Consider the following 21,723-nt stretch of genomic DNA (forward strand, 5'->3'; position numbering starts at 1 on the left):
AGATGTGCCTGAGTAAACCATTTTTGTGCAGCTCTGAGCCATGCGTAAGATGAGCATGGACATCCCAAAAGCTCCCATTGCCTTTGATGGGAGCTTTGGCACTAAACCACACTGAAAAGAAGTGACATGTCTTCTCAGCATGTTTCCCCTCTTCCAATTGATGTCAATGGGAGTGGGTTTCTGAGCAGTGACACCATGGTGTTTTGGATGTAGAAATCAGCGTATTTTCCATGTCAAATACAGTGTGTCTTTAGCCCATGTGAACATATGTATATGTAATTATAAGTATATAATTATGTACTATATATAAAACAGTCCATAAAATTAGCAATAATAATCTGAACTCCATTTGTTAACCACAGCAAAATTCTTGTTTTATGTTGGAACCTAAAATAAACCTTGCATAAAGCATACTACTATTTTGACTTTCTATACATTTTTATTGTAGATGATTAGGTTTTCATAAACACTGTTCATATAAATGAGTTAATATGTAATGATGAATTAAATGTTCATTACATTTTTTGACTCATATTTTTATAGGGTCCAAAAGGAGACACTGTAATTGGTCCACCAGGTCCACCTGGAGTGCCAGGACTTCCTGGACCTCCTGGGTATGGTTTAACAGGTCCACCTGGAAATCCAGGTCCTCCTGGACCACCAGGACCACCATCAATATTTGGTTCAGGTTAGTAACCTACAATATCATTTATTTTGTTTTGATGTATTTTTCTTTCTTTGCGTCTTGCTTTTTTCCAGAAGAAAGTTTGGCTCAGGTTGGTAAGCTATAATATAATTTATGAGGATTTGATGTATTACTACTTTCTGCTTGGAAGTATGTGCAGGATTGTACAACCACTGATGTAATTGTGGACTAACCTGAAATAAAATGTAAAAAAAATGTAAAATTATTCCCGGAATACCCCTTAATGGTGCGTTCACACCTACAGGATCTGCAGCTGATTTTCCGCAGCAGATTTCATTTAAATAACTGAACACAGCATCAAATCTGCTGCAGATCCTGTAGGTGTGAACGCACCCTAAAAATTGTTTATCTTAACTTGATTTAAATAACAGTGGTATACATCAATTCTGGTGACTACAAGATAACATGTGATATTTATGTATTTTGGGGGCTGAATCCAAAAATAACATCTGTTTCCTCCAGTCACGTCCAGTTTTTCCACAAAACCCTGTTTACTAGTAAACATTTGCAGTTATAACATAACATATATAATTATTTCGAAATGCTGAGCGTGAAAAAAGATTATAGTATGCAGTAGATATAACTAAATGAAAGAATACTGAATAAGTAGTTTAAAACTGCTGACGTCTGCATTTTGTGGCTCTAAATATATTTATGGAACAGAGATATCAGTGCAGATGGAACACAAGCATGATGGCAGACTACTGCTGGTGATTACAGTGTGAAAACCCTGATCATAACTATTCCAGGGCATCCAAAAAAGAACTGCGGAGGGGAGATCCCTTCATCTCCTCAGGGCAGGCCTCAGTGTCGCACTGACGCTGATCCCGACTCGGCAATCTGTAGAACTGGGCTGCAGCAGTCCTTGGTAAAACAGCACTGATCTAATCAATCAGTGCTGTATTATGTATACTCCATTGATCTCTATGAGATCCAAGGGGGAATTAAAATTAATGTATGTAAAAAAAGTTGTTGTTTTTTTATTAATAAAAAATCCCATGCGGTAGTAAAAGTTTAAATCACCCTCCTTTTCCCATTTTACGAAAATAAATAAATAAACATATTTGGTATCGCCGCGTGCGTAATCGCCTGAACAATTAAATGATCACATTCCCATACACCAAAAAATAAAAGCGTTATAAGGATGGTAATACTGCAATTTGAAGAACTTTTAGTTTTGTTTTTTTAAAGTTTAAATTTTTTTTAAAGACATCAAATAAAATAAAAGTTATATAAGTTACATATCGTTGTAATCGTACCGACTTAAGGAACAGAGATAACATGTCAGTTATACCATAGGGCAAATGGTGTAAACACAAAACCTCTCAAAATAAAAAGAATTGCACTTTTTTCAATTTGAGTGCACAAATTTTTTTTCTGGTTTTACATTATATTTTATGGAAAAATTAAGTCTGCCATTGCAAAGTATAATTGGTGTTGCAGAAAATAAGTGCTCATGTGGGTCTGTAGGTGAAAAAATGCCAGCACTCTAGCCTTTTAAACACAAGGAAGACAAAATAAAAGCACAAAAATGAAAATTGGCTTGGTTTAATTAAACATTCCTAATTTGTGGGGAAAAAAATTGGCATATTGCATATTTTTTGCCTTCAAATATGGAATCAGCACCTTTCATTTGGGTAAAATCAGCAAAAATATTTAGGTCAGCAGAATTAGTTTTTTTCAAATGTAGACCAGTGTCATAGGTTATAATATAATGACGTGTTCTCTTTAAGACCAGCTAAAGATGCGGTTGATTTGAAATGCTGTGTTCACTGAGCATCAAGGAATACAGTGCATTCCTTGCCCATCAGTACGTACAAATGTCACTATTTTATTAACCACCTGATAGGCCATAGGACACTGTAGGCCACTGGATCCAAATTCACCCCATAAATAATATTTTTGGGGTTTTGTCATACATTTTATCGTACATTGAAAGGCACCATTACAAGAAAACTTGTTCCTGAAAAGAAAACAATCCCTTAAATGCCCCTAGGGTGGGTACTGTCGTAGTGCTGTCTTATTGTGATGGCTTCAGATAGCAACTGTGTCAGCAGTGGCCATGTTTTCCCTCTGATGGGGTTGCGCGATGGTAGTCTCAGCTGTTGGTGGTCATGAGCAAGAAGTGGCATGGGTTCTTAAAGGGTTCTTAAAGTGGGTGGTGGCTTTCCATATGCTGCGGCATAGAAGTTGTACCTGGGTTTGAACCCAATGGCGACCCACTTTATGATGACATATAGTGTATATAGTATGATGGTCTTTGCCGCCACCAAGAGGAAAAAACTGCTACAACTCCGACCGCAGTGGATAGATCTTTGAAGCAGGTGTATTGCTCACTGCTCTTGAGTGCTGCGGCCTTCCTGAATGCTAGTCTGCCTACTAGCTGATGGTGTACCCCTTGGTGTATCCTTTTGCCTCTGGAACCAAGAGTTGTGCTTGGGACCTGATGCTGGCTTGGTGGAAGAAACACATCTCCATCCCCTGATGATGACGACAATGCCTGTGCTCCCAGATTTCACATTTGGGCTGTCCTCCTCCAGTGGCATGCCTTTTGATCCCGTTGCTTTGTAAGGAGATTCCCCTGCCTGGCCCTCTTGGCTGCTTTTGGGCCTAGCAACCCTGGAGTTTCAATGATGCCTTCCAAATGCTGACTGTCCTCGAATTCCTCGAGAAAAGAGTCCAGGGGGAGTTTTCTCAGCCCCATCTCCTGTTGTGTCTTTGCCGCAAGTCACCTTTAGTAGACCATCCGCCAGAAAGCTTCGGACAAACGGAGCACAGATGATTGCTGTCTCTGGAATTGACTACTGAATAGTCATAAGCGAACATTGCGATGTTCAGTTTCGAACACAAACATAAAAAATATTGTGATTGGTTCGATTCGTGTTCACCAAACATTCACGAACAAATAACAAACATACAGTAGAAGCGTACATTGCGTACAGATTATCAGGTGCAAAGCGTAAAATACATAATAGTGGAGCAATTGTGAGGTGCGTAGCATTAGCATATCTTTTATTCGTCTGTGCGTATATGCGCAATGACATGCATACATGTATCATGCAATATGCGCAAGGAATGCTAGGCCGCAGTGTACAGTCAGCTCAGCAAGTCAAGATGTCCCAGCAAGCCTCCCCTTTTGGCCTCGGAGAACTGAAATACATTGTGAAGATAATGGATATGATGGTATATGATGGACGCCTGGTCCCTACAGGGTTAAGAAATAAATCCATATAGTGACAAAATGCTGGTTTCTGTCACCCTCCCTACACTGCCAATTTCACAACGTTCTAAACCCTACTTGGTCAGCTCTCCCTCCCTACACTGACTAACAACCACTGTGAATATTGCTGCTCATCTAAATTCAGATGTTGTCCCTGCTCGTTTCACTCTCCTTATTGAACGACACAAGAATCAGGAAAGAATGTGAGAAAATTTGCCTCAGAGTCACGTTTTTAGAGCATGTACACAATGACTCCAATCGTACAGCCAATCACAGTAATGCCAGTAGTAAATATGGCTACTACATTACCTGATGTGCCCTTCCCTCCCCACGCATTCATTGGCTCTTTTAAATTGGTGGGAGGAAATATCACAAGATAAACGTTTGCATGTTAAAATATGTTTTAAAATGATCGTTATAACCATTCCGCTCATCAAACAAATTGTTCGTGATCATGAACACTTGCAATTAGCGCCATGTTGGTGCGAACATTTAAAGAGAACCAATCACGGCCGATTGTTTTTTTTTTTTTTTTTTATTGCTCCATTTAATTAAATGTACATTTTAAACTATTTTTGAAAATATAATTACTTTTTTAGCGCGGTTTTTAATATATTCACGTTTCCCTTCACTGTCTTTTCAAAAGAGTCGGCGCGCGACAGGAAGCTCCTGGCATGCCGAGCGGTGGAAAGGGCTCCCATGAGCCTTTGCCGCCGCTCTGTGAATACACAGTGATCTTGTGCTATACAGTGCGAGATCGCTGTGTATGTCTGTCCTTACTGGGCCTATTAGTTTATTCCTGAAGATACAGACTGCCTGTGCAGTCTGTATCTTATACTTTTACCTAATCCTGTATAGCGGAGCAGTGAGGCCGGGCGCGGCCATCTTGATGACGTCACAGTGGTGCGTTCCAGCGCTGGAACGCAAAGGAAGTAATCAAGATGGCGCCCGGCTTTACTGCACCGCTACAGAGGACTGGGTAAAGTATAAGATACAGACTGCACAGGCAGTCTGTATCTTCAGAAATAAACTTCATTAAGATACAGACTCCCTTTGCAGTCTGTATCTTAGACTTTACCCACTCCTCTGTAGCGGTGCAGTAAAGCCGGGCACCATTTTGATTACGTCCCTTGCGTTCCAGCGCTGGAACACACCACTGTGACGTCATCAATATGGCCGCGCCCAGCCTTACTGATCCGATATACAGGATTAGGTAAAAGTATAAGATACAGACTGCAAAGGCAGTCTGTATCTTCAGGAATAGACTTAGGGAGAGAGAATCTTTTATTGTAGGGACAGTTAATTTCAGGTGATAGGTTCTCTTTAAGAACATGTTTGCTCATCACTGCTAATGAATGCCGTGGAGCTGGAACTTTAAAGGATCGTTTCCACAATAATAGCCTTGCTTTTATTCACCTGACCCCTCGGTCTTATTGGGAGCTGCAACCTTTGTCCAAGCCTGTAAGGATCACCCCTACAACGACCCCATGTCCCACCACTTCCACCCACTTTGATTGCTATCTCTTCTGCTGCCACCGGCCAAACCAGAAAAGGGCCTTGTATACACTCCAGCCGGGATTCCCTTAGCCTACAGCACAATGTAAGTACAGTAGTAATCGTTGTTTAAAATCTGCAACAACGGCCGTGATTACTACTTAACCTACATTGTGCTGTAGGCTAAGGGAATCCTGGCCGGAGTGTATACACATAGTATACACTCCAGCCGGGATCCCTAGCGGCACATGTCAGGACATGTCAGTTTTCTGCGTCCGATATTCATTGAATTAGCGGCCGTGGTGAATTCGGATGCGGATGCGCATGGATGCGCCACATCCGAATTCAGCAGCAGTGAAGATCATCTGGCCGGTACTGCACTACCCACCAGGATAATCTTCTCTGACACGGCCTGTTCCGTGACCCGGCCATGGCCACGAAACGGACAGTGTCTTACACCATGTGAACATGGCCCCATCCTGTTACACTTCATAAAGATACTTATTTGGATTTTTCCGATTTGCTTTTTTTGCTGAGTATGTTAATTGGCTTCTGGTGAGATTTGCCCCAGCATGTCTGTGTACATTTTATCTAAGATAGAGAAATGTATTATTGAACCCAATTGAGAAAAAAGGCCTAATTTGTGTGATGCAATTCCTTGTACAGCTCTGGACTTGTTGAATCTATATGAAATATATATATGGCTTCTACCGGGACATAAATATACATACTTTGGTTGGGAAAGGGTTAATAAACTCAATGCTACAGTGATACAGTATTTTATTCTACATTTGAAGAAAGGGTGGCAGCTTAATTGTATCTCTGCCTTTGACTTGACTTGTCCAAGCTACATATAAATATGGACTTGAGGCCTTGACCTTTCAAATGTTTCTGTCATAATGATGATGCAACCATGTCTGGGATCTGATAATTGCTTTACCTAGTGTACCAAGTTTTATTTACACCAAACACTTTTTAAAACTCACCACTTCAGCTAAAGTTACTTTAGATAAATGCAATTCCCTGGCTCTCTTAATGCTGACCACATTGATATCTTGACCCTACCTGACTTATCCTCAGCACAATGTTTTTCAGTTGGCTGATATACAGTAAATGCCCGACATACTGGTTGTTTTCCTTTTTCAAATCACTGATGTGTATTAAAGGAGAACTATCAGCAGGTTAGACTCATCTAACCTGCTGATATGTCCCTATTGCGCAGCAGGTGCCAAGGATGTATGTATGTCTCTTAGCTTTATCCTCGGTGCAGTTCCCATGCAGTTAGTAGTTCACTCCTTAACCCTCTAACAACAATCCACCCAATCTGCTCCATTGACGATCATTAAAAGGGACGGGCCAGCCAGGGTGGATTGGAGCTATGGGGCCGGAGCAGTGCGCCAAACGGCCTTACCAGACTGTGGAGTGAATGACTAAGTGCATGGGATGAAGAGACTCACCTTCCACCTCGGCGCCTCCTGCGTAGTAGGGAAATATCAGAGGGTTAGATTTGTCTAACCTGCTGATAGTTCCCCTTTAATATAATTATTATTAAGCATAAGTATAATTTTATATACTGGCTACATCACTGTCTAACATTGTTTGCAGTTTCTACATGTTTTTAATAGACTCTTACATATAAGGATATTTTATAATTTCTGTCTTTTTAACAGTAGCCATTCCGGGACCACCAGGACCACCAGGTCAACCAGGAATTCCAGGATCCAGAAATCTGGTATTTCCACTGATATTTTTTACATATCATTTTGTTTTATAAGAAAATACATCCTATTAGAGATGAGCGAACCGGGTTCGGGTTCGGGTTCGAGTCCATCCAAACCCAAACGTTCGGCATTTGATTAGCGGGGGCTGCTGAACTTGGATAAAGCTCTAAAGGTTGTCTGGTAAACATGGATACAGCCAATGACTATATCCATGTTTTCCACATAGCCTTAGGGCTTTATCCAACTTCAGCAGCCACCGCTAATCAAATGCCGAAAGTTCGGGTTCAAATGGACTCGGGCATGCTTGAGGTTCGCTCATCTCTACACATGACCCGTTGCTCTATTCATTCCTATGGATCGAGGTTCGCTCATCTCTACACCTTATATACACAAATGGGAAATGGGGATACTGATGTAAGCTGGACCACTTTGAATAATGTGGGTAAACGATTCCATATTCCTATATAAAGTGCATTATGAGGTGACCTAACTATACTGTAGTACTGTATATGGACTAACAGTTAACAGAGAAAGGAATAAAAGCAAAATCTTTCAGAACAAATCATAAAAGACAATTAAATTACACATTTCTTTTCAATCTGAAAGAAAACAATAGTATTGTATGAAGACAGAACAGAAGCTTTTTCATCTTTCCCTTCATGTAACAATTTTCAGGGTTTTATTAAGAGCAGAATGGTGCTGCTATCTACTGTAGTTTCTGCAGTCCTCTGTATATATAGATATATTTCACTAAGGCCAGGTTTACATTCACCCGGCAACCCATCAGTATTTCTTTTTGGTGCAGGAGAAAAGAGCTGGAGGGGAACGGATCACATTCATTTCAATAGCACAGTTCAAAGCAGTTCTGGTGTGTTACTAGTGCCGCCAGATCGCCGGACACGCTGTATGTCAGAACACTGCTTGCAGCTTGCAATGTTTTACCATCCTTGATTAATTTACTTATCAAATTTTTATTTTGATTTTCTTTATACATGTTTCTTATAGATTTTTATATAATTATTTTTTATTTACTTTTCCTAGGCAACAGCAACAAAAAACATTGATGATATGCTGCAAAGAACACATTTAGTATCAGAAGGCACCATGATTTATCTGACAGAGAGCAGTGAAGTTTATGTTCGAGTTCGAGGGGGGTGGAGAAAAGTCCAGGTACAGTAACATTGCATTGTTAAGAAAATTCTGTAGTTAAATGAACATAGTTTGGCTTTCACTTAGGCCTAATGTACATAGCAGATTTTATGTACAGAGCTTGTATGGAGACTCACAGACTCCTTATGGCAATGTATATTTCCTCTGCATTGCACCACATTATAAGGTTATGGTTATTGTCTCACAGTGGGGAAAATAAAAAAAAAACTGTGGGGAAAAAAACTGTCTGGTTATGTTCATCAGAGCTAAAATTTAATTTTACCAGGACTTGTTAAGAAATGAAACACAAACTGTCACTGGTTGCTGTGGGCAAAACCAATTTTTGGTTTCACAGTTCTTGTTTATTTCCACTAGTGTGTTTTGGAGCTAATTTTACAAGTAAGACGAGTTTTACTTTTTCAGGTGTTTTTCTTTTTTTTTTACAATTTTTGCTTATAACTGCTGCCCAATTTAACACTCCCTTTGGGAAGGGAAAAAAACAACAGCGGATTATTTTAGGCATAAACTAGCCAAAAAATGGGCCATTTAAGTCCCTAACACTTAATGGGACCCGCCACTATCCAAACTTTTCTGCACAACATGCAATAAGTTTATATAAATAAACTTCTATAGATCAAGATCTGGACATGGGAGCAGAAATAAAAATTAGTCAAAAACAGATTGTGGATAGATAGATGTTATGTCTGAATTTGACTTGGCTTTTGTATAGAAATGATCTTATTTTATTATCTTGTTTTACCTATTATCTTACCTCATTCTATCATTCACTTATGTAGAAGATGATAGTAACTAAAATGGTCATGGTCAATTCTGCAAAACTTGCATACACTAACAGCACATATAAGACATTTTGTGATATATCTTATTAGAGAAATATGCCTCTTTATCTGCTTAGTTGGCTACTTTTCTGCTCCCACTACATCTTAAACACATTTTTCAGTTTGAAAACTCAAATAAATCCTTCTCAAGACATCTAATTTCAGTGAAGTAGTAGGATACAGCTTCCTATAGACTTCTAACGAGGAGGAGGGGGGGGATGAAGATGGAGATATAAACAGAGAGATATATAGTAGTAAATGACCGCAGCACTCCAGGCTTGTAGTGAAGAAATCAGTGAATAATTTATTCCATAAAAATGCACACAGGAAAAACAGCAACGTTTCGCTCCATCTATAGGAGCTTGGACATGCTTGAGTCCATCCGAACCCAATCGTTCAGCATTTGATTAGCGGGGGCTGCTGAAGTTGGATAAAGCTCGAAGGTTGTTTGGAAAACATGGATACAGCCAATGACTATATCCATGATTTCCACATAGCCTTAGGGCTTTATCCAACTTCAGCAGCCACCGCTAATCATGTGCCGAACGATCGGGTTTGGATGGGCTTGAGCATGCTCGAGGTTCGCTGATATCTACACATGAACCGTTGCTCTATTCATTCCTATGGAGCCACCGGAAATAGGCAAGTGCTGTAATCGGATCTCTCCGATGGCTCCATTCAATCTCTATGAAGCCACCAGAGAAAGTATTCATGAGTCACGAGTGTGTACCCGTGTCTGTATTCAAAACAAAAAAACTGGGGGGATGATCTAAAGATCAGACGGCCAGATCACCCACGATGTCTTAAGAAATGTATTTTGCTTATGTTATAACTATTTTTCATTTTGCAGCTTGGTGACTTGATTTCTCTTCCTGCTGATAGCCCACCACCACCTGCAATCTCTGGCCATGTAAGTGCTAAATCTAATCCTCTGTCACTAAGGACCATGTTACACCGCTCGATTAGTACAGTAAATGAGTGTTGATCTGCTATATCGGCCTATTACACAGCTCGACAGTCACGCAGCAATGCCTGCACAGAGATCATTAGCGATGTCCGTGCAGTCCTTGCTTTAAAAGTGTGAAATAATGATTATACATTACCTGTCCACGTTCCCCAGCGTCTTCTTAAGAGTACCATGCTTATACATAGACATGCATGGTTTTACACACAGTCAGGCATTTAAATACAACGTCAACTTGCAGACTCACATGTGCTTTTCATTTTTTAACATACATACAAGCATACCTTTATGCACATACTTTACACAAAAGCACACATTTACACACATAAAAACATTCTTTTACACCCATTGGCACACATTTTTACACATACTGTACTTCTACATACACCAACAGGCTTTTGCACATCTACACATGTAGGAAGTCTTTTGCACTAATATAATGTATATTACACTTCCTGTACACAGGATATTTCTTACCTACTTCATATTGCTTGCCTCTTAAGTCCCACCTGACTCTCCTCCAATAAATAACCCCAGTAAACACTGACAGCAGCTGTAGACAGCAGCAGGACCTCTGAAAACACAGGAAACATGCTACTTCTGATCTCTTTAGATATATAAGGGAGCCCACACCATTATTTATGTTAGGTACTGTAAGTGTGAGGCAGGGGACAGTATAAGGAGAGAGAAGAGGTCACCAGGTCATCTACACACAGATCGGTAGCAGAACACTCAGGCCCCCTGACGTCTGGTAATCTGTACAGCCAGTTATATACAGCTGACACTCTCAGCATCTGCATGGGCTATTTTGAGAAGTGAGATGTTCCAGTAGTTTTATGGTCCTCCTGGGAGCACTGGACCTATAGCAGTTGCATGGTCTGCTTACATGGCAGCTACATCACTGCTTGCACTGATTTTATAATACAACTGTTAATACTGTAGAAAAGTTCATCTGCCAAAATTAACTGCTTTATCTATTGAATCTAAGCACACATCACAGACAGATAAGAAGATTTATGTCTGTAACAAGGGTGCTGTCCCCACAACACATAGCACAACACACATCTAATCTATGGCCCATCTTCTTTACAGGGGTATCAACCATTTCCTGCCCTGACTCCAGGTATAAGCCCAGACTATGGGACACCAAATGTGAGTATTGTTATTGTTTTGCTACAGTTTAAAATTTCAACCAATGCAACCTCATTCGCTTGGAAACACTATAGTAGAAGTGTAAAGTAGAATTGTCTTAGTTGCTCCTACCAACCAATCAGATTCCACTTTTCATTCCTCACAGATTCTTTGGAAATTGAAAGGTGAAATCTGATTGGTTGCTAGGGGCAACTAAGACAATTCTACTTTACACCAGTTTGATAAATCTCCTCCTATGTTTAGGATTAGAGATGAGTGAACCTTGAGCATGCTCGAGTCGATCCGAACCTGAACTTTCGGCATTTGATTAGCTGTGGCTGCTGAAGTTGGATAAAGCCCTAAGGTTATGTGGAAATCATGGATATAGTCATTGGCTGTATCCATGTTTTCCAGACAACCTTAGAGCTATATCCAAGTTCAGCAGCCCCCGCTAAGCAAATGCCGTTCATTCGAGTTCGGATGGACTCGAACCCGGCTTGCTCATCTCTATTTAGGATATAAATCACTAATATATGTTGGGATACTAGTGAAAAGATATGCTAACCACAGGCCATATTAACAGTGGTGTACACTCTGTGTACCACCAGAACTGCCATAAGATTTTAGCTTAGTTAAGAGGGTGATGGGAGCTTCAATAAATTGTATGGCATGAGCCACAATGGGGGTGAGCCGCCAGAATTTTATTGTGAAACTAGTGAAATTTAAGAGAAGCAACACATCACATGATTTCTAACCGATATAAAGATAAATGATCTTGTTATTCAGACCCCTTTAGATGTAGAATAAAGTTATTGGTAGACAAACCTTTACTACCCTTGACCATTATATAAGGCATCAGGAATCTCAAAATATAGACGATGTGGCAGTACAATCATGCTACATTTTTTGTTTACTTGAAATGAAAAAATAGTGTGTACCATTTTTATGTCAGCAAAAACACAGGACAAGTCTTATTTAGTGCAATTGATAAAAGTTCAGTGGTGTTAAAGTGACATTGTTTAAGACATTGTGGTACCATATTTCTCAGTGGTTGCACACCATAACAATATGACACTCTTTATTAGAGACATACTGTAAGCCAGGCTTACTAAATGTACCTTATTAAGCCTAGCATCAGTACTTGCCAGGTGTGCAGCTCACAATCTGACGTACTGTATTAAAGCTTTAGTCCAGTGGAATAGTCGTTACAGATATGATGTCGAGGACAACTAGCTATTAAAGAGAACCAATCAGCAGATTTTTGCTGATTGGGCTCCCAGGGCGGCTGCACAGACCTCGCAACCGAGTCACCTATTGTGATGTGGGTTTCAGGCTTTGTAGCTTTATGTCTCGGTAAATTGCTTTGAAGAGGAGATTAGCCTAAAGGAAGAGACTCCCTCGTCAGATTTCCGGCAGTTGAGCTCTTCTTCTAAGTAAGCTGGCACACAGTACCCCTTTAACTTACATCTCCCTGTGCCCCTTAAGCACTGTCTCACTGCTCTGGGACCCCCCGTCAGGCTTTGGGATCCCCGGCTACAGCGACATCATGACTTGGATGATGGATTGCCTACTCAGCACAAAACACACAAAAAAAGGAAAAAATGCCAAAAAGCAGAAAAACTGCTGGCATGCTTTTCATAGTATTTTTTTTTTCCAGCCCAAAAAAATGCAGTGCAAAATTCATGCCTGAGGGAAGCCTTAGTATGGTAAATGGGATAGAATAGATATCTTGCTTAAAAGACTGCAGACCACTATAAAATATTTGCAGACATGCAAGGGTTTTTCCGCCTTCAAAAACAGTCAGAAAGAACACTCTCCAGAAACAAAGACAAAGCAGTTGGCACTGCCAAACCAGGGTCCACAGTCCACAGACGCGAGCAGCGGTGCTGTTATGAGTATGGATGCTTCCTTACTGGTCAAAGCGTCTGGAAAAAAAAATGCGAGCTGAACGGCCATTAACCCCTAAAACAAAGAGTCCCCCATAAAAAAACAAAAACAAACAAACGTCCCCCATTATCATAAAGACAAAATAACCTCTATAAACAGTACCAGCTAAATGTTGCCCCCACAACATAGTCAATGGCACAGCCAACATAAATAAGAGAGAGAGGAACATCCATAAATAAATTATGCAGTGTCCTTTAAAACACCACTAGAAGAGTTCCCCCCATAACTACCGGCAGAGTGCCCTATATAAGTAATACCAGCTAAATGCTTCCCATAAAAATGCAAGCTGAGTGCCTCCAAAAAACAATGCCAGATGAAGAAAAAAAAACCTAAAAAAAAAAACAAAGTAGTATTTAGCCTTAGTGCCTAGGGCAGCATGAGAAGTAAATACAACCCAGAAAACAACAGCATATTCAGATCACAGATCTGCACATTCACTCACAACTATAACATTACAAATGACAACATGAGAATTCAGAATTTAGAATGAAATGTGTGCACCTTGTGAAATACAACAGAAAAGTTCTTATTAGGGCAACGTGTGCCAAAATAAAATAAAAAAGGTTTATGGAAAATAACATTTTAAATGTAAAATGTTTAAACTTTTGTCAATAATGTATCTTTTTTTTATTTTTTTTAGCTGCACCTTGTGGCTTTGAACTCCCCCTTTGCAGGTGATGTGCGTGCTGATTTACAATGCTTTCAGCAGGCTCGTGCAGTTGGTTTAACGTCCACCTACCGAGCTTTTCTCTCTTCGCACCTCCAAGATCTTCACAGTATAGTGAGAAGAGCAGATAGATTCAACCTCCCTATTGTCAATTTAAAGGTAAGAAAAATATCTGTATGTCTAAACTGCTATGCCAAATGCCTAATCAACCAATAAAGTATACACTCAACATGAGAACAAATGCACAAGACCACTGAAGCCAGTGATTAGCTGTAGCGTTCCATGCAGAGTGTCCATTTTGACAATGAGTTACTCTAGAATGGCAGCAGCGCTGGGCCAGGGGTATCAAGATGGGTATGTATAGTTTCTTTTCTTTGTCCTCCTGTGCCCCTAGGCAAAAGCCTTGCAAAACCTCATTAATATAAGGCTGGGTCCACACATTGCGGATTTGTGGTAGTAGTCTAGCGCATGAAAGTTGTGTTTTTGCAGCAAGTATCAATAAAACACCATGTTTTATATGCTTTACCTGTGCTTGCTGAACAGATTGAAAAACTCACAGTAAACCACTACTGGTTTTTCTGTGTGCATACCTCACCACAGCCTAAGGATTGAATCCCAGGTTTAAAGCTCTACAAAGGTATAACAAGCTATTTTAAAAAAATTAACTACTGAAAAGTGCGTAATTAAGTACGAATAACCTTTCTCAGACCATATGCTGACTACATAAGAGACCGGCCATTCCGTGACCTGACCGGGTCATGGAACGGATGGTCTCTAAAAAAAATCATCCTGGCTGGTACTGCAGTACCGGGCGGATGATCTTTAGGGCCGTAGAGTTCTGATGTGGGCGCATCCGTGCGCTCCCACATCAGAACTCCCCACTGCTCACTGCTCCATAGTGTACACTGACACGGTTTTCTGCAGCCGATATTCACTGAATAGCGGCCGCAGAAAACTGACATGTCAGTATTCTATGGCACTGCAAGAGATCCTGGCCGGAGTGTACACTATGTGTATACGCTCCGGCCGGGATTCCATAGAAGACAAGGCAACGTATATTTTCGTAAAAAGTACAGCCGTTGTTGCAATCGGCAACAACAGCCATACTTTTACAAAAATATACGTTGTGTGAACATAGCCTCACAGTATAAATAACCACATTTCCAATTGAATCTAATAATTTTCTGTTGTGCCAGTAATAATACAATTTTGTAATGTTGCATTCCTAAAACAAGAATTCTTTATTCCCTATAACCTGGAATGTTAAGTTTCATTAGATTTAGACATTGTTCTTTTCTATATTTGTGTTACTCATAACATCCGTGTTTTATTCTGTTAGGGTGAAGTTCTTTTTGAAAGCTGGGAATCTATATTTTCTGGAAATGGGGGGCGTTTTAATGCTCAAATTCCAATCTATTCTTTTGATGGAAGAAATGTTTTGACTGATTCAACCTGGTAGGTTTCATACTTTACTATTTTAAATAAAAGGAAAAGTTTCTCAGTTCATCTTTTAGGGGAAAAAAAAAAGTATATTTGATTGTGACCTTTTAAATGCTATTATGCATATAAAAAGCTACAGCTAGCTGTTACTGCTTGTACAGCTTATCCTATGTCAAGGACATTGCAAAGGGTTATTCAATGTAAAAAAAAACAACTAAACGTGTGTGTGTGTGTATATATATATATATATATATATATATATATATATATGCATCAACTGTGTCATGCAGAAATATATATTCACCTTTAAAGGGCCACTGCCATGATGTGATCAGACCTGCTCTCCACAATTTAGCTTGGAAAGATACAGTGAGTGGTATCTGGTTGCCCACTGTCCCAATCCCAGTGACTTTCATACACAGGCCCTATTCTAATTATTAGGTTTCATGCATAGTACTTGCCGGGCATCAAACAGTTGCCTCAGCAAACCCTTAAAACCCTAAACAACATGTGAGCTGTGTCTCACCACACCAAACTGAGGAGAGCACAAGTGACTGCATCATGGCAGTGACCCTTTAAGTGATGAATTATGCTGATGCTATATCAACCTTTAAAGGGGTATTCCCCCCAGAAGCAAAAAAAATGTAATGCCCCCAAACCTAGCTATTCTTACTCAACAAGTCTCCCCGAGTATTTTGAGCCGTCTCCTATCTTTCTAGCTGCTGCCGTTCCTGAGTTACAAGTTTTTCTAAAACATGGTCTATAATCAAGATAGGAAACTACATTTCCCATCATGCAATGCTTATGTTTGATGATGAAGTAGCAGAGCTGAGATGATGATGGCGGCATAGCAGAGCTGAGATGGTGAGATGGTGCAGCAGAGCTGAGATGGTGATGGCATAGCAGAGCTGAGATGGTAAGGGCATAGCAGAGCTGAGATGGTGATGGCATAGCAGAGCTGAGATTGTGATGGCATAGCAGAGCTGAGATGGTGATGGCATAGCAGAGCTGAGATGGTGATGGCATAGCAGAGCTGAGATGGTGATAGCATAGCAGAGCTGAGATGGTGATGGCATAGCAGAGCTGAGATGGTGATGGCATAGCAGAGCTGAGATGGTGATGGCATAGCAGAGCTGAGATGGTGATGGCATAGCAGAGCTGAGATGGTGATGGCATAGCAGAGCTGAGATGAGCCGCGGCGCCGCGGGCGTACGCTAGTGGGCCGCGGCTGACAGTAAGAGACGGGTGGGGGGGCTGACGGGGCCGCGCTCATGGAGGTGATGGAGCCGCGGGTGACGGGCGGGGGGGGGGGGGGGGAGTACAGTGAGCCGCGGGTGACGGGGGGAGCTGTCGGGTTGCGGGTAACAGTCAGATGCGGGTGCCGGTGGGGGGTGGTTGACGGGGCCACGGTCACGGAGGTGATGGAGCCGCAGGTGAACCGGGGGGACAGTGAGCCACGGGTGACGGGAGGAGGATGCCGCCGCCAATCGAGAGTGACAGCGCGGCCCAGCCGCAGGTGACAGGAGCACAGTGAGCCGCGGGGCCGCCGGTAAGCGCCGCGGCCGAGCGGCTGACAGCAAGTGAGTGACAGACGATGGGGGGGGGGGGGGAGGGGTGCCGCCGGTAAGCGGCACCGCCGGGCCAGCATCGCCAGTGACAGACGGACGGGGGGGGGGGGGGGACTGTGAGCCGCGGTGGCGCCGGTAAGCGCAGCGGCTGTGCCGCGGGCGAGCAGCACGGGTGGCGGGTGCCGCGATCGAGGGGTAGACGGGGGACAGTGAGCCACGGGGGGGGGGGGGGAATTGCGCAGGGTGCTGCGGGTGACAAGGGTGACAGGGTGCCGCCAGCGAGGGGTCACAGTCAGGGGGTGAGCTCTGGGGCTGGGGGCACACACGGTACCGGTGACTGGGGTGGCTGCTGTTAGAGGAGACAGTGACAGCTTCACTGATCACTGTCTCCCTCTCTAACAGCAGCCACCGCCGTCCTCCTTCACTTCAGTTTGGCTCGGTTAGAAGCGCTAACCCGGCCCATTGAAGAGAAGGAGGACACGTGATGCCGTCTCGGAGGGTGCGGGCCAGGAGCAGGGAGCGTGTCGGAGTGGACTGAGGTCTGATGATTCTATGCAATCCATGAGGGTGAATGCAGCTGGATAACAGCAAAACTGTGCAGAATCCGTAATAAGTTTATATTGGAAAGATGGAAAGCTACGGGTGGGCAGCGTATTAATGCAAAAATAATTTTGGGGGGAATACCCTTTTAATATGCCACATCAATTCTACTAAACCAATAAACCAGATGGTTATAGTGTATTTCCTCACTCCCAAGCTCCGACAACTAAGTTCTATCATAGGGACAAGTATCAATTTTCCTGACAGTCTCCCTGGTGGCACAGAAATCACAAATAATACATTTGTTCTATTTAGTTCTGATCTTACTCCTAAAAAACAGGAAAGCAATTGGATGTGTAATAAGGTTAAATTCTCAAGATACAGTGAAAGACCAAGGAGAAGGATGGAAGAGCAAATGGAACACAATGAAAAAAATAAATGGATACATTCCTGTCCACGCTCCCTGACATCCTGCTAGCTTCAACCTACTCCTGGCAGTATATAGAGTTTTAGGGCCATTTTTAACTCTGTAGTGGCAAAAGCCATCTTCTTTGGAGTGGCCTGCTGGGGGAGTAGAACATTGAATCAGCTTTCAAATCTTTACCTCTCCGTAGTTAAAGGGCCAGCTCTGTCCTGGGGAGCCCCCTCGAACCAGTGCAGGTGGTGGGTGACAGAAGGATATTGTCCACAGTGAGCTCCATGCTGGAGAATAACTCCCATCCCATGCTCAAGGATACACGAAATAGTAGATACAGGAACAAACCCTTTGCTCAGGAACACAGGAAATGAATGAGACTCAGGCAAGTTGGCATGGAAAAAAACAGCCTTAAATAGGTAATGGAGAGCCAGGTTAGCTTGAGAAAGAGTATGGAGAGACACATTGGCCCTTTAAATCAAAGAGAGCTGCCTGCACATATTCTAGTGGACAGAGCAAAGTAAAGGCAATACTGTGTGTTACCAGGGAGAGTCTAGACTTGGTAAGGGTTTTAGGAAACCGGAAGGTTTACTGCTGAGACTTATGGTGTGTTTACACAGACAGATTTATTTGACAGATTTTTAAGGCCAAAACCAGGAACAGACTATAAATAGAGAACAGGCCATATAGAAAAGATTGTGATTTCTCCTCTTTTCAAATCCATTCCTGGCTTTGGCTTCCAAAATTGGTCAGATAAATCTGCCTGTGTAAACGCACCATTAGCTGAGACATAGATTCTTAAATTCTTGGAAATGGTGAGCCAAGAGTAATAATGAGTCAACAGGTCTACAATATTTGGAACCAATTAATATTGTAACTTTATGGACCATTGTACAAAGTTGCTTGTATAACTGAAAGCTATGTTGTTGTTGTTTTATTCTTTTACTAGAAAAGAGATGTTAAGGTATGAGTTGTATTTTTCGGCAATAAAACCTCAGTGTTAAATTGCAGTGTTGCTAGCTTGGTCTTTAAGTGGTTAAAATTTTAATTAAAAATATTTTGGTTTGGTTGTGAGAAAATCCTAAACCCCCAATCATCATGCAAAAAAAAAAAGTGTTAAAATATTTGCATAGAATATAATATAGGATAAGAAAAAAAATTAAAGACCTTGTTTACAAAAAAGGTTAAAAACAAATTCAATGATTCCCTCAAATGGGTTGTTCTTAAAGGGTTTTTCTTTCCTCAAAAGGTACCACTCATTTTTTTGGATTGCAACTAGGATGGTCTGAACCCGAACACTTAGCATCAGATTCCGTGCAGGTGGAGGGCAGACAGCGGGAATAATTTCCGAGGGTTCGGGTACGAACCCGACCCGAACCAGGTTCGGACCATCCCTAATTGCAACCCCTTCCACTACCAGAGCTCTGACATTTCAGCCATTTGCAAACTGTAAACCCTCACGGGCGGGGTCTTCTCTCCCCTTGTCTGTCATTTTACTTTATTCATTGTTTTTTTTTCCTTGATTTTATGTTACATTGTGTATGTTACGTTCTATGCGTCAACCCATTATCATATGTACAGCATTCTGGAATCACTGATTGCTTAAAAAATAAATAATACTAATAATATCCTAGTTGAGTTACAAAATGATATATAAGTACATGTAACTTCTCTGGCTTTGGCACACATTTAGTGGACAAAGCAATTTTCACCATCTGGGGAAATGCTATTCCCATTTTTTTTTTAGCATTTAACAGTAAATATTAGCTCTAAGGAGCTTCACAAACCGGCCCTAGGACCTGGCAGGTCAGGCAAACAGTGTTCTGGCATTATTCTCCTGAGCACTCCTCCTGAATTTGTATTCACTTAGGCCTGTAGACTGTATTTTCCAGTCATGGCAGGTGATTAACAGTCACAGAGATGGTAGGGGTGAGGCCATGACTGGAAAATATAGTTGCCATTGCAGTGAATAAAACACATTTTGGCGGAATTGCAGAGGAGAACAGCATCAGAACACTGTTCTCCTGACATGTCAGATCCCAGGACTACTTTGTGAGTTCCCACAGACCTGACAGGTTTACTTTCAGTACTTGTAAACCAAGACTTGGTCAACTAGAAAGATAACATTTTATAAAAGACCTTTAGATATATTAATATTTTTTTGCTGTTTTACTTTTAACAGGCCTCAAAAAATACTGTGGCATGGCTCAAGTCAGAATGGCATTCGACTGGTCCACAATTACTGTGAGGCGTGGAGAACAGCAGATATGGCAGTCAGCGGACAGGCATCTTCACTTCGAAGTGGAAAGCTAATAGATCAGAAATCTTACAGCTGCTCTAATAAATTTATTGTGCTATGTATCGAAAACAGCCATAACGTGGAAGTAAGGAAATAAAAAATCCTAACAGAAGGAAAAGAAATAAATTAAGAAGACACTGAAATTCCCAATGTAAATATTGAACTTTTTAACAAATTGCACACTTTTATAGCCAAAGAAAACATACCTCATTTATTGTATACAGAATTGTGGTGGAACATAGATTCCAGTCTGTATTTTGGTGCTACTTTTAAGAAGGAATTTTAGATTGATAGAAGATCAGGTAGTGTTTTTTTGCCATGGGCTAGAAAACTATATAGCCCAATACACTGCAATTTAATTCCTAAGTATTCAAGTGAGGGTGACGTTTTCTTCTAAAAACTGAATGTTTGAATGTACAATTAAAAAGAAGCATAAAAGAGGGTGCAAAACAAATCTTTACAAATACTTATTGAACTGCATGTCTTTAGTTTTCCTACCTTTGTGACAATATATTCTACTGGTTACCCCTACAGTGCACTATAAAAAAACAAGGGTTTGAAAGATAAGCTTTTGAGTGTTTACAAAGTTGCTGTAGAACTAATAAGGAAGTATATACAGAACAAACATACAGCCCTAATGTACTGTATATACACAACAGCTATGTTAATTGAGTTTATGATACACATTTGCATATTCATTTATTTTGAGTACATTTTAAGTCTTATAAGACTTATTTCACATTACTGTCTTTCCCTTTGTATTAGGGGTCCTGGTAAGCCAGAATAGTGCATTATGCAGCAATATTCATACTATCTCAAATACCGAAACCCCAAGAGGAACCTAAGAGATCCTATTATGAGTCAATTGAATCTGTTTTAGGTTGGGTTCACACTACGCATATTTCAGTCAGTATTGTGGTCCTCATATTGCAACCAAAACCAGGAGTGGATTAAAAACACAGAAAGGCTCTGTTCACACAATGTTGAAATTGAGTGGATGGCCGCCATATAACAGTAAATAACGGCCATTATTTCAATAAACGGCCATTATTTCAAAATAATGTTTTATAATAACAGCAAATATTTGCCATTAAATGGCGGCCATCCACTCAATTTCACCATTGTGTGAACATAGCCTTTCTGTGTTTTTAATCCACTCCTGGTTTTGGTTGCAATATGAGGACCACAATACTGACTGAAATATACATAGTGTGAACCCAGCCTGAGGGTGCGTTCATACTTACAGGATCTGCAGTAGATTTGATGGTGCAGAGTTGATGCTGTGTTCAGTTATTTAGATCAAATCCGCTGCGGATCCGCAGCAGAAAATCCGCTGCGATACGGTGTGTGTGAAGCTACCCTAATAATGAAATATTGCCAAAGTGTCATGCATAAATGGCTCTGTTACAAATAGAAGTCATAATGATAGTGTGTCAAATCTGTATTATATATGTGACTTGCTAAATTTTCCTGTTATGGTCAGGATTTGCTTTCATATTTAAGTCTTATTGCTCTAGCAACATTGTAGTCTGATTGTGGTATTGTAAATATATACCAGAGGATGAAGTATATCTCAGAGGAAAGTTATATCTTACTCCATCTATACACACATCATCATTACCA

At 41.0% G+C, this 21,723-nt stretch overlaps 1 protein-coding gene across 2 annotated transcripts in view; it reads left to right on the forward strand.

The window, feature by feature from the left end:
* Nucleotides 1–21,014, forward strand: part of COL15A1 (collagen type XV alpha 1 chain) — a 226,451-nt gene extending 205,437 nt beyond the window's left edge. For both annotated transcript variants that reach the window (XM_069958271.1, XM_069958272.1), the window contains 8 exons: nucleotides 544–688; nucleotides 7,091–7,152; nucleotides 8,183–8,311; nucleotides 9,980–10,039; nucleotides 11,186–11,245; nucleotides 13,812–13,997; nucleotides 15,178–15,293; nucleotides 19,984–21,014. In XM_069958271.1, coding sequence (XP_069814372.1) covers nucleotides 544–688; nucleotides 7,091–7,152; nucleotides 8,183–8,311; nucleotides 9,980–10,039; nucleotides 11,186–11,245; nucleotides 13,812–13,997; nucleotides 15,178–15,293; nucleotides 19,984–20,197 — 972 coding nt within the window. In that variant the 3' untranslated portion in view covers nucleotides 20,198–21,014. The remainder of the gene's footprint in view (nucleotides 1–543; nucleotides 689–7,090; nucleotides 7,153–8,182; nucleotides 8,312–9,979; nucleotides 10,040–11,185; nucleotides 11,246–13,811; nucleotides 13,998–15,177; nucleotides 15,294–19,983) is intronic.
* The last annotated feature ends 709 nt before the right edge of the window (nucleotides 21,015–21,723 follow it).

Source organism: Dendropsophus ebraccatus, chromosome 2 (assembly GCF_027789765.1).
Source record: "Dendropsophus ebraccatus isolate aDenEbr1 chromosome 2, aDenEbr1.pat, whole genome shotgun sequence".
NCBI lineage: Eukaryota > Metazoa > Chordata > Amphibia > Anura > Hylidae > Dendropsophus > Dendropsophus ebraccatus.